Genomic DNA, 13,997 nt, shown 5'->3' with positions numbered 1-13,997 from the left:
TGCCTTGCAGTTTAACAACAAAACTGTTACATTTCAATAGTGGTTCAGGTCAAAAGTGTTTTATTAAAATAAAAGAAACCTGTATAATACTACATACCAAGGCTTAGCTCAAAGCCCACCTGCACAAGGGATAATATTCTACTAAAATGAACATAGATCATAGTATTTGTTTAAAACTCAACACGAGCTGTTGTGTATCGACTGCATAAAGTGCAGATCATGATAGATGAGCAATTTTGTTTTGCATAAGGAAGGGCATCCATGCTAAGTATCCTATTGCTGCATTCTGTAGATAATGCATTCAAACAGCATACATTCTTCCGTAATAATAAAGTGAATGTCATGTTGCAACCAGTACCTTTTCTGGAGGGACAGAAGCTGCAGGTCTAGAAAACTCCCCTTGAATGTGGGTAGCCTTAAGCACTTTGGTAAATATTTCTGTTAATAAAGGGTAGGGATGCACTGATACAGTTTTTTCGAGTACGAGTGCCGATATTTTTACTCCATACTCATCAGTACCGATACTGCATTAAGGATGGCAAGGAGTGTGTAATGACTCACCACCTGGCTTCCTGATTAGCCAGGAAGCCGTTTCCATGCTCCCTTGTCACCAAGTGACGAGGAAGCATGGAGCAGGATTTCTGGCCAATCATGAAGCCGAGCGCTGTGTAATTACATGTCACTTGTCTTCCTGATTGGCCGGGAAGCAGGCTCCATGCTCTCTCATCACCAGGTGGCGAGGGAGCATGAAGTTGGCTTTCTGGCCAATCGGAAAGCCAGGGTAATGACCTGGGAGACGTGTAATTACACAGCGCCCGGCTTCCTGATTGGCCAGAAATCCTGCTCCATGCTTCCTCGTCACTTGGTGACGAGGGGGCAAGGAAACGGCTTCCCGGCTGATACTGGAAGCTCGGGAATCGGGCTAGGCATACAGTGTGACATATTGCGGTGCTCTCTAAAGGTGCCCATACACTGCTCGATTCTCGTACGAGAATCGCGGGAAATCCCGCGATCGTACGAGAATCGAGCAGTGTGAACGGAGACGTGCGACCGTTTCTACTGTACGGTCGCACGTCTTTTGTCTAAGGAGCACGCTAGAAAACCAGCCGAAAATCGAACGATTTTCAGCTGGTTTGAACGGTGCTCGGGAGACAAATGCCGAACGGGCCGGTGTGCGCACGCACACACTGCCCGTTCAGCATTGCGGTCATCGGAAGCCCGCCCCTCAGGGGGGCGGGCTTGCGATGATCGAGAGTACGATCTGCCTGTCCAAGATGGGCAGATCGTACGTTTTTTTAAAATCACTTTACAACCATCGCAAGACTAAGGTCTTGCGATGGTTGTACAGTGTATGGCCACCTTTACACACACACAATGTGCATTAAAGGGAAGTTAACTTTCACAAGTAATTTGGGAACATGGAATTAGCCGATAAAATCTGACGCCCCCGGCTATACTTACATTTCAGCAAACGGTCCTTCCCCTCGCTGGCGCGGGTTTACGATCTGTACCCCATACTGCTGTCCAGTGTTGCCCTGCACTATAGATTTTCAATTTTCCTTGCAAATTGCGAGCACTCGGTCACCAGACCACGCTGACCAATAAGCAGTGCTTCCTTATCATGGTTAAATACGGTTTTGGTTATTTTTGTATCAGGGCAAGTAGATTGTTATGAGGGACAAGTGGTTTGGATCCCCGCTTTAGTACTTTTTAAAGGAGTTTTTTTTTTTTTTTTTTAAATGTCCACACCCCTGATCCTATTTGCCATCACTATCCAAATTTACATTTCAGCTACAAGCCTTTGGTTTTCCACAGGAACATGTGTCACATAGAATCAGTGACAATGAGACATCTGTCCATCCTTAAACCTGAATGGATGTTCTGCTGTAATATGGCGCATGTGTGGTTCACTTTTTTTGTTCTCTTTTCCACATAGAAAAGGGATGGATCAGTACCTCTTGAGCAGAGATTTTTTTTTCCCTATAAGTTGCATTTTTGTGTCATGGGTGCTTCCAAAGACCAGAAGTGCTTTTGATTGCATCATAGGTAAACCGGATCATCGAAAGCAGTGCTCAGATTGAGCTATAATCAGGTTTTGTATGGCCACTCTTAGCTTTTCTAAGTGCAAAAACAGCCAAATATAGATTGTAAAATCTGATAAATAAAAGGACAGTAAACGTGTACTCTATGTAACACTTCATGCTAATTGCAGTAAATCGCATTTATAGATATGAAAGTTTCAGATGCTTCTGGGGACTGAAAATAAACCAAGTTGATATATGGAGAGACTTTCGCATACCTATAAACTAGATGATGAGCTCAGGTTTAGATTGAACCCGAACCAAACCTAATCCTCTCCAAACAAGGAAGTGTCATGGCCACTTCCACTCAATCAGCTGCTGTCTGGGCATTCTCTGCCCTGTAGCTGCATGTAAACAAAGGGGTGGGATGCTTGTACTGATGTCATTTACTTTTAAGGCCACATGACAATATTGGGTAATTGATTACCAAATATAGGTATGTAGCCATAAAAGGTCAATTATGTCACTGCATCCCGCCCCTTTGCTTATGTGAATTCCTGGGTTCAGCCAGAACCTGAGCTCATCCCTACAACAATGTGCACAGACTGACATGTGCATTTTCTTACTCTTTTTGAATAGAGGCGCTGCAAAAAACACAAATGTTTGACCTCATGAAAAATGGGCAAAGTGCATTTAAGTTCATTAAAACGACCTAAAATAATACTTGTAGAGTTGAAGAAAAGTAGGTCACCTGCAGTTCATGGGTGTGGGAAGTTTATCTGTCAAGATATAACTGACATAACGCTGCTCGGGGAGCATGAGTGTTGATGAAGTGCTTTGCAGGGCAAGTATCAGGCCTGTGGACCCGGACTGATGTGTTCTGTGTGAAAGCAGCGGTCCAGCTCTACAGCATGCTGCCTACACAGGACAGCTTTTACAGTAGTAAACACGCACCATAACAAGGCAAATGGCATATTCTTGTTATGCAGCATAACAGGTAAACAAAATGTTGTTAATTGGGATTCAACAATATAAAAATGTAAATACAGGTCAAATATCTTGAGTTTTGTGAAAGGTAATGAGCAGTTGAAGCAACAAAGCTAACTTGGCACAAGAATATTAAGATTCATATATTTCTTTGCATATTTGAGTCCTTGTCTGGGCAGTTAATATTTAATCAGGACAAAGCCAAAAATTGCTGACCGGTTTGAAGTGTGGACAGAGGGTGCCTGCAAGTTGCAGCGATGCACATACCTGCGTCATTGGCATGCCAGGCTATTATGCAAGTTTTTGTTACTTCTGCGTAGTCTCTCTATCTTTACTGTGGACCCATCACTATGATATGCTTTTTTTACTGGGCAATCTGAATTTTCAGGAGGCAGGATATGCCAAAAGCTCTGCCTGTCAAAATGGCCCTGGTTTGGCCTAAGTGAGGCTCCTGGATGTTGCTGCAGGTATTTTAATCTTGTTCGTTACATGGGAAAGCCTACGTATCTACAGAAATGAGATTAAGCATTAAAATAAGTGTGAGCTCCGAATCTTGGGGAAATGATTGTATGTTGTCTTTTGACATTTTGTGTCTCCATTATATGTTTGTCATTGTCCTTGTGTGTAATATTAAATGAGTTGTTGGGAAACTGACCATTATATATTTATGTTGTTGTCAATGAAGGGTATATGCTGTGCACAGCTAATTATACAAATCGTATTAATCATCATTACTGACGCATTACTCTTTCAGGGCCACTGATCAATGCCAGTGAAGATGTTTTGATAAAGTCTGGCGTCATTTTGTTACAGTGTAACCTCACCCAAAATGGAAGCCTTGGGTCCGTCAATATCACCTACTGGACCAAGAATGGAGTGGAGATAGCGGACTCTCGAAAAAAAGATTCATCCGCAATGGAACACAAGTAAGTGTGTGATGGACATATAGCATCTTCACATTTCCAGGGCATATATACAATATGTTGACATGCCATTTGCATGCACAAAGTCTTAATGTATATGTTGAGCAAAACATACCAACAGCAATGTGACTGCCTATACATTTTGGGTTGGGGTAGTCAAAGCTTTTCTAGCTAGAATCACTGTGGCCACTCATGAGATGGTTAGACTACAAATATATTAAAGTGCATTTGCACCAATTTTATATGTAATTTTTCTGATAACTGAAATGGTTTAATGCAACAGAAATGACAAATGACTGTAAAGTAAAAGCAATATTTTAACTTGATATCCTCCTATATAAACATTCAGAACTCTCCAGCTCATTCTGTCACTTTCATCTTCTGTTTTGATCCCTCACAATCAGTTGAAAGCAAAGAAAATCTAGTGAAAATTGACAAATTGCTACATTTGATCAGAATATTGAAGCATTTGTTTCATCAAATCGATGTGTTTTGTATGGCCATTAACGCAAGAAGTAAAGGCTTGTATAAATGTAAGATTGCTCTCCTCTGGGTACAAGTTCCTCATATTTTGATTTTTCAGTTGATGTTTGTGAGGCTGACGGGGACACCCACAGTTTGAAATTTGAGCTGTGTATGGCTGGCTTTAGTTTATATTTTTACTTCCAGTTGCCAGTTTTCACATAGAAGTGATTCAGGAGGCTGTAAACCTCATCACTTCTATACACTGCTAGACCCCTAATGTTTCTTTAAAGGAGAACTATGAGGTGAGTGGTTTTCAATGAGACTGTCACAGGTCGGCTCAGTAGATCGGGAGGTGAGCGAACACATAACGGCGTTCGCTCACCTCTCGATCCTGTCACTGCTCTCTACCGTGACAGGGGAGGGGCTGGATTCCCCCCGCTCCAATCCGCCAGCGCTGACTGGCGGAACGGACGGGGGAGGGGGCGGGGACAGCTGGCTCTGCCTCTCGATAGGCAGAGCCAGCTGTCAATCACGCAGTTGGGCGGATCCCGGCACAATTGTCGGGATCCGCTTCAGCTGCGTTGTCTCAATATACCACGAGCTACTACCCTAGGGTGACGGGAGGACGCTAGTTTGTGTCCTCCCGTTACCCTAAGGAGAACTATGGGGAAAAGCCTTAACCCCATAGTTCTCCTTTTTTAAGAAAAGATATCACCTGCACTCTGCTATCACATAGGAGGCTTATCAGTTAAAAACGAGAAAAATGTTTAAACTTTAATAACACTACATTTTTTAAAAGCACACCCTCAGGGCTTTTACCAGCTCGTGCAGTTGCGGCTGGATGCTATAGAGGTCCAGGGCTGTGGTCCAACTCGGTGGAGCCAGGTATGCCCACTGGGAGGGAGATTGGATGAGGCATGTGCCCTAAACGGTTGTGACATTCATCTAGTCACACCCGCTCTTGAACTAGGCAAGTCAGGGCTAGTCCCTGCAAGAGGTGTCCAGTGTAGCAGCTGTTTGGGGAAGGGATTTGCCCTTTTCAAATGTGGCACCAATATTTCAGGTAGCCTCTCTCTGGGGTGCTGTACTGCACAAGCACCCACCATATTCCTTCTGGCGTGGGCTGAGCTGGCCACACTTTGCTGCTGCTTTGACTACAATCCTGCACAGGGGATTCAGGTCTCTGTACTGCTTCACTGGATCACTGCTTCTGCACTGCAATGTTGGGACATAATGCGTTTTCCAGCCTCCGCAGTTGTGATTACTTGGGGGTTTTACTCTCGCGCAATGGTACATAATACACGTGGGGATATCTGGGTGCAGGTTGTGAGGCCACGCAGACAAACAAATGTTCTGGTAAAGGTCCAGTCTAGCCCTTCTCTCCTCTGCTACCCCATTGCTACCCACCTCGGGTTTCTCCTTGGCACTCTTCCCTACTCTGCCATGCAAAGAAGAGTTTACTTCAGTAATGGCTGAATTCATGGTGAAAATGTCTGACCTTTTTGTAGTCCTCAGACAGATCGCAGGGGACACAAGTAGGCCCCCTCTCCTTTCCCTTCACAGTCCCCCTCCTGAAATTCTCTCTGCTTACTTACCCTGTGGAAGAGAGTTTCCTTAGTAAATGCGCTGCCCCTGTCCTAGACCCAGCTATCTTGTTTAAACAAGACTTTAACCGTCTCTGTAGAGAATGTTCCTGCTTTAAGACCATGTGGATTTCCACTATGGATGCACCGATACTCGTACTCGTGAAAATGCCCCGATACTAAACACTGATACGGCACTTTCATTTTTAAACTCAGTGGCTGCCTGAGGTTCCGCATTTGCTGGGGACCCGGAAGCCTTCCTGTAAACCATGCAGCGTCTGTTGACAGCGATGGCCCACCGATTTTTCCTCTTTCTTGTGGAACCCTGCTGCCCGCACCCTCCCAGGCCCCTGCTGAGACCCTCCGCTGCAGAAATCAGGCCTTCAACCCAGAGCAGCACAGAGTATGTAGATTGCTATATAAAGTATTGCTGGGATTTGTAGCTCTCCATAGCCGGTGCCAGTCTGCTTTGCTATATAATGCATTGCTGGAATTTTTAGTCCTCACAGGACACTATAAAAAAAAAAGTATCTGATTGGTATCTGTGAGTACTTCAGGAAAAGTAGCGGGTACTGGTAATCGGTCTGGAAAAAATGGTATCGGTACATCCCTAATTTCCACTTTTGCAGTCAAACTTGAGTTTGTGTTCTATACACACAGCATATACACAGACAGAAACACAAATCCTTGGCAGGTAAGACATCTCGCATATACACTGAGTGGCCAGATTATTATGACCACCCCATCAGTACTTCATTCGTCCACGAGATGACTTCGTTGGGCCTTGTGACGCCACGAGATGTTGAAAGGTGATGTGAGGAATCTGACACTGCACTGTTGCCCTTCTGTGGTCTTGTACCAGTCTTGCCCCCCTCCGTTCTGCCCTAACATTGACTAGTCGCTGACGGCCACAATTCGCACGTTCAGACCCAGATTTTCGGCTGACAGTCCAGTCTTTAAACACTTTAACAACAGCTGCTCTTGAACATTTAATGAATTCTGCTGTTTTGCTGATACTCGCTCCATGGCTCCGAGCGCCAACAATCATCCCACGTTCAAAGGCTGTTAAATCGCGTTGTTTACCCATATCTTCAGAGAAAAATCACTTCTACTGTCGTGGTAAACAACCTGCTTCCCTATTTATAATGGTCTGGCCCTCTAGCAACTTCAGCGCAAAATTATAGCTAATTATAGCTAATTTGCCTACAAACGTCAGGTGGTCATAATAATCTGGCCACTCAGTGTATCTAAGGGGAAAAAAAGATTTTTTTTTTCACCTTTTTAGATATCTTTGTGGAGCAGGACTTTGAACAGACAGTATTCAAATCTAGTTTACAACTTTGAACGAGATCTGCCAGCACCGTACAGATGGGATTAAAGGAGAACTATGGGGTTAAGGCTTTTCCCCATAGTTCTCCTTAGGGTAACGGGAGGACACAAACTAGCGTCCTCCCGTCACCCTAGGCTCAGTATACCGCGAGCTACACTGAGACGCCGCAGTATACCGTGAGCTGCTGCTCGCGGTATACTGAGACGCTGAAGCGGATCCCGACAATTGTGCCGGGATCCGCCCAGCTGCGTGACTAACAGCTGGCTCTGCCTATCTAGAGGCAGAGCCAGCTGTACCCGTCCCCTCCCCCATCCGTTCCGCCAGTCAGCGCTGGCGGATCAGAGTGGGGAGGGGGGAATCCAGCCCCTCCCCTGTCACAGCAGAAAGCCGTGACAGGATCGAGAGGTGAGCGAACGCCGGTATGTGTTCGCTCACCTCCCAATTTACTGAGCCGACCTGTGACAGTGTCATTGTCACAGGTTGGCTAGAACTATGAGGTGAGTGAAAAGCACTCGCCTCTTAGTTCTCCTTTTAATTATGTAAACATTAACCTCTCCAGCCCGCTTGAATTTCAGAGGAAAAATTCAATTATTTCAAGAAATTAAATTGTAAGCAGCAATTTTATGGGTTTTTTTTTTTTCAAATTCTGTTCTGTAAATGGAAACATGTAACAATATAAAATAAGGTGAATTTATCAAAACTGGAGCAGGCAGAATCTGGAGCAGTTGCCCATAGTAACAAATATGCTTCTCTTCTCAGTTTATTTAGTTAAGCTTTGAAAAAGAAAGATAGAAGCCGATAGGTTACCATAGACAACTGCTCCAGATTTGTCTGGTCCAGTTTTAGGAAATTCCCCTTCCAATGCTTTTCAGCCCCTACCTCTATGGCCTATGGCTGACTTATCAAGGCATCCAGGAAATCCCCTTTGGATCATGTAGTTCCTGGAGCTGCACCTCAGTCTCTTGGTGTGAACAAAGTGCCTTTGCCTTTCAGCCCGAGGTGGACTCTTGTCACACTTGGGACCTTGGTCTGATTCCCCACATCAGACAGCTCCTGCTTTGTTGTGGGATCCTCCTGAGAGCACCATGTCTTAGTGCTGTTAGGAACCCTACTTCCCTGTTCCATGTCTAATAACCTGGTCACTCCATGGGATGATGCGAGGGGGTGTAACACCCTTGACTGCTCTGCCTGGCTTGTGTCCAATCCAGGTATCACCAACAGGATCTCGTTCATGGCTGGTCCCCACATCTAAGACTTCTGTACCTGGGTGCTGCCCATGTCTGTCTAGGCTAGTGCTGCTACTGACACCACCTATGCCCCTATGTGGGAGATATGTCTAGAGGACTCCACATGACCTGGTCACCAGGAGGTGGGTGCTTTTTTTTTGTGGCTTATTTTCAGCCTTTTGAAAGTGTTATGTCAAACCCCTAACCTATTTCTGCCTCAATCTTGTGAATGCTTTTGGCACTGTAGCTAAGATACTGTGCCTCATTTCTCAGCCAAGGATGCTGTTCTGACAAGGAGCAGAATAGAGGGTTCTTAGAATCATGTTTTCAGTTCAAGGTTCCGTTAGGCAGACTTTCAGGGATCTGCTGTCATTCCAGGGCCACCTGTGGATATTCGTTGGCTGGCTGCTGCTTGTCTTTGTCCAGCGGATGTTGTCACACAGCAGCCGAGGGTGTGATGTCTCATTTCTGACTAGCCTTGCACAGATTCTCCTTGGTCCCTCTATCTTTCCTCTATGATTCATCATTGTGTGGCATCTAAAATTGAATAGTGCGTGTCACAGGGTCATTCACCATCCCATTTTAGATTCCACACAGTGAGGACCCAACAAGCTCTATTGGCTGACTGTGTTTTCAGTTGTGTAACCAAAAACCTCCATCTCCTTTCCCTGATCTTAGGGGTTAAGGCTGAGGCCTTTCCTAGGTAGACTGGCTGGTCATCTCCCTGGACGTTTGAAGATCACATTTTCTTCAAGAACCTGTTTTCTGGGTGCTGTCCCATTGGTCTGTCCAATTGACCACAATTTGGTCTGGTCTAATTGCTGTTTTCAGGTTATATGTTCCACTTGTTTGAATTATGGTTGGGTGTATCTGCCCTTGCTGGCTTGGGCTCAAGGTCCTTCAGGAAGATTGATTGCCCTGGTAGTGGTTCCTGTTTTAGTCCAGAATGCCAGGTTAATCTTTATCAGTGGTAGGTCACCTATTTAGCTGGATTCTCTCCTCAAATGGCTCTTATTTGGGCTTTGGTCCTTCAAATGCGTTGTATTACTGCTGAGTTTCAAAATCTTCGTGGGCCTGTTAGTGGCTTTGGCCCACCCCACAGTTTGATCGCTTTTGGACATCCTGACAGTTTAAGAATTCCTGTGTCACTCAATGGATGTGAAACAACAAGATTTCCCCACCTTTCTGTGTTGTTTTGCTGATCCTTGTACTGCTTTCTTACAAACTGAAGCATGCTGGGTAAAGTAGGAGGGGGCAATCCTGCTGTGATGATGATCTACATGTGCTCGCTGGATAGGACTACAAAGACCTAAAAACATCCAGTGTGTCACCCAGCTGGTATTTAAAGATCTAAAAAGTAGCATAAAAGGACAAAAACGCTTGGCATAAAACTGGGGGTTGGTCACCAGCAGAGGCCGCCCCTAGAATGTTTTGTGTTTGTGCCGAGCGTCCTACTCCTGCAGGTGACGCTGCAACCCAGTGGTTCCACTTCTTCTATGATCTGCGCTGTTTCCTTTAATGAACGCAAAAGAAATGGTGGTTTAGCAAATGTTCTTTGTTTGCTTCCGTTTCACTTTGCAAAAACCTGAAAATCGTTGATTTATCCTCGTTACTGTATTGTATATTGTAGTTTCCTTTTGTAATTATGGCTTGGTCAGTTTTTACAAATGTGTTGCATTAATATTCTCCCAGCCTGTTGTGACTTATCTGTATTACAACTAATCATACAATGCTTGTTTTGGTTATAGGATCCCCAAACCTAAAGCTGACGATTCAGGAGAATATTTGTGTGTATTTACTTTTTCCAGCGGTTCTCCATCAGTCAATGCAACCATTGAAGTGAAAGGTAGACATCCAAAAGAGAAAAACTGGTTTCTTTGTGACATGTCAATGGTACAAATAGAGCAAATGTTCCAATCTAAATTTGGTCAGAAGATTTTATATATATTTTTTGTCAATTATGCATGAAAATATGTGACCAACCCTGTGCTCCTTGTTTTGATTCCTCTGCACTGAAGATGTTTAGTCATCCTGAATATGTGCTTGCAGATTTGGACAGTTTGCAGAGCCTCAGACTTTTTGAATCCAAGCAATCAGGATTCATGGATTGCCTTAATCAGCAGCATTTGAAAGGATCAGTCTCTACAGTTTGGACAGCAATACTTGAATTCTTTGTTTCTTTCATCCCCGCTGGGCACTGCTCTGTGTCCCAGCGGGGAGGAGAGAAAGTGACAGCTGGCCGAGCACTGCGGGAGAAGAGCGCTGTGAGCAGCCGGGGTCTCTCCTCCCACACCGCTCAGCCACCTATCACAGTCCGGCAGAGTGGTGTGGGGGCGGAGACAGCCCGTGCTGTCACAGGAGGCTGAGCTCTCCTCCCTGCTCCGCTCGCTCACACTCCTGTGACAGTATGTTTCAGAATGGAGAGTGTACAAGCAGTCAGTGATCAGTGATCGCTGCAGAAAAATAGAGGACTTTTTCGGCCTGACAATTTTTTTTATTTCGGTTTTTAAATTTCTATTCCGGTGCACCTCTAATTTCAGCCTAATTGGTTAATATCTGAAAATGCTAGCTTCCTAGTTATCGCTAGCTTCAGTATTTCCATAATCGCTGACCTGGAAATGTGTGAGCAGCAAACAGAATACCTGTTCTACATACTTCTATTTGTTCAATGACTAAGGAAGTATTGAAATCAGAAGCAGCAAGGCAAGTGGCATTTTTAAGGTCTCCTTTTGGTAACCAATCTCCCTAAATACACCAGGGGCCATGTATAAGGCCCCATTTTACATGTGCAGCAAAGGAGCAATAAAAACAGGCATTTGGTCTGCGTTTATACCACCCACCTAAAACCTAATATTGTGGCCGTTTTGAGTTGGAATACATACAAATTTTATCCAGCATGTTACTTTTTGGCAGGCAATGACACTTGTCAAACTTATCTTTTGAGATCAATAGGACTGTGCTGCAACCACATGCCAACAGCTTGCCATGTGGTTGTGGCATGGTAGTGCAATGCAAAATCCCTCTCTGGATCCAAAAATAAAAAAACAGAACAAGCCACTTAACTGCTCCCTGAAAAGCAGTCCACCACAGATCACTTTTTGGGGGGTGGTAAAAGTCTGCAGTACAAATGGGCCTAATCTTTATCTGTTATGCAGCAGTAAAGCTGTCCGTTAGAGAAAATAAATGTCAGATACATTAATTTGATCTACTTGACATGTAGTTTTTAAGCCTTCTGTGCACAGAAATAGAATTTTACTTTTTCAATGATTTCATTTTAGCTCAGTTCAGAAAGTATTCGGACCCCCTTCACTTTCTTCAATTTTGCTATGTTGCAGCCCAATACTACAGTTGTTTAAATTCTTTTTTTCTCATTAATCTACGCTCAGTACCCCATATTGACAAAGTGAAAACACAATTTTAGAAATGTCTGAATTTTTTAAACGGAAAAAACCTGAAATATCACATGTACTTAAGTATTCAGACTCTTTATTCAGTACTTTGTTGAAGCAGCAATTGCCTTTGGCAGCAATTACAGCCTCAAGTCTTTTTGGGTATGACGTGACAAGCTTTTCACACCTGGATTGGGAGAAATTCTGCCATTCTTTGCAAATCCTCTCAAGCTCAGTCAGGTTGGATGGGGACCGTCGGACGGCCATTTTCAGGTCTCTCCAGAGATGTTCAATAGGGTTCACATTACGGCTCTGGCTGGGCCACTCTAGGAGATTCACAGAGTTGTCTCTAATCCACTCCTGTGTTGTCTTGGCTGTGTGCTTAGGATGGTTGGAAGGCCCAGCCTGAGGTCCCGAGCACTGTGGAACAGGTTTTCATTGAGGATATCTCATTCTTAATTCAGCTTTCCCTCAACTCTGACCGTCTCCCAGTCCCTGCTGCTGAAAAACACCCCCACAGCATGATGCTGCCACCACCATGCTTCACTGTTGGGACAGTATTGGACAGGTTATGAGCAGTGCCTGGTTTCCTCCAGACGTTATGTTTAGAATTGAGGCCAAGCAGTTTAATTTGGTTTCATCAGACTAGATGATTTGAGAGTCCTTCAGGTGCTTTTTTGCAAACTCCAAGCGTGCTTTTATGTGTTTTGCACGGAGGAATCATAAAGGCCAGATCGGTGGAGGGCTGCAGTGATGGTTCTCCTTCACTTTGTCCCATCTCCACGAGATCTCTGGAGCTCAGTCAGAGTGACCATCGGGTTCACCCTTCTTCCCCGATTGCTCAGTTTGGCCGGGCAACCAGCTCTTGGACGAGTCCTGGTTGTGCCAAACTTCTTCCATTTGAGAATTATGAAGGCCACTGTGCTCTTAGAAACCTTAAGTGGAAGATAAATTTTTTGTAACCTTTTCCCAGATCTGTGCCTTGCAATAATCTCGTTCCTTTGACCTCATGGTCTGATGCAGTGTTTGTCAGCTGTGATGCCTTCTATAGAGAGGTGTGTGCCTTTCCAAATCATGTCCAATCAATTTAATTTACCACAGTTGGACTCCAATCAAGGTGTAGAAACATCTCCGCAACGATCAAGAGAAATGGGAGGCACCTGAGCTAAATTTCAAGTGTTGTTACAAAGAGTCTGAATACTTATGCCAATGTGATATTTCAGTTTTTCCTTTATAATAAGTTCACAGACATTTCTTATATTCTGTTTTGACTTTGTCATTATGGGGTAACCGAGTGTAGATTAATGAGAAAAGAATTTAAACAACTGTAGTATCGGGCTGCAACATAACCAAATTGAAAAAAGTGAAGGGGGCCTGAATACTTTGTAAATGTACTGTATTATTGCAGGTTCTCACTATGCTACACCCTGATTACAAAGATGGTCATTTTGGCCTTGAAGAGAGGTAATGACTTGTTGCATAGTTAGTCATCAGATGGACTGTAAAAATGATGTTTTGTTATTTTCAGCTGCACCAGAAATCACTGGACATAAAAAAAGTGAGAACAAAAATGAAGGAGATGAAGCTCTCATATATTGTAAATGTGTAGGATATCCACACCCAGACTGGTTTTGGTACAAGTTGGTTAATGACGTGGCAAATGTAAGTACGACAAACATTTTAAATTATGGCTCCAAATTCACTGCTTTGCCTTAAAATAAAATAGTTAGTTTGGTTTGTTACTGTTGAGATGTGAAGATCCAGTTGAAAGGAATCCTGTGTGGACTTGTCTGTCTGCCACTTTTTAGAACAAACAGGTTATATGTATGTATGTGTGTGTGTATATGTATGTGTGTCCAAATTCACTGCTTTGCCTTAAAATAAAATAGTTAGTTTGGTTTGTTACTGTTGAGATGTGAAGATCCAGTTGAAAGGAATCCTGTGTGGACTTGTCTGTCTGCCACTTTTTAGAACAAACAGGTTATATGTATGTATGTGTGTGTGTATATGTATGTGTGTGTATATGTGTGTGTGTATGTATGTATGTATGTATATATGTATATATGTATATAT

The 13,997-nt window shown here is 43.8% G+C and overlaps 1 protein-coding gene across 2 annotated transcripts in view; it reads left to right on the top strand.

The window, feature by feature from the left end:
* The window catches only part of NPTN (neuroplastin), a 75,112-nt gene that overhangs the window by 35,284 nt on the left and 25,831 nt on the right, over positions 1–13,997 (top strand). For both annotated transcript variants that reach the window (XM_018572301.1, XM_018572300.1), the window contains exons 3-5: positions 3,763–3,934; positions 10,284–10,381; positions 13,453–13,586. In XM_018572301.1, the coding sequence (XP_018427803.1) occupies positions 3,763–3,934; positions 10,284–10,381; positions 13,453–13,586 (404 nt within the window). The remainder of the gene's footprint in view (positions 1–3,762; positions 3,935–10,283; positions 10,382–13,452; positions 13,587–13,997) is intronic.

Source organism: Nanorana parkeri, unplaced genomic scaffold (genome assembly GCF_000935625.1).
Source record: "Nanorana parkeri isolate BGI_ZX_2015 unplaced genomic scaffold, ASM93562v1 scaffold1992, whole genome shotgun sequence".
NCBI classification, from domain to species: Eukaryota; Metazoa; Chordata; class Amphibia; order Anura; family Dicroglossidae; genus Nanorana; species Nanorana parkeri.
The sequence above is the reverse complement of the archived record's forward strand: the minus strand, read 5'-3'. Positions and strand labels throughout refer to the sequence as shown.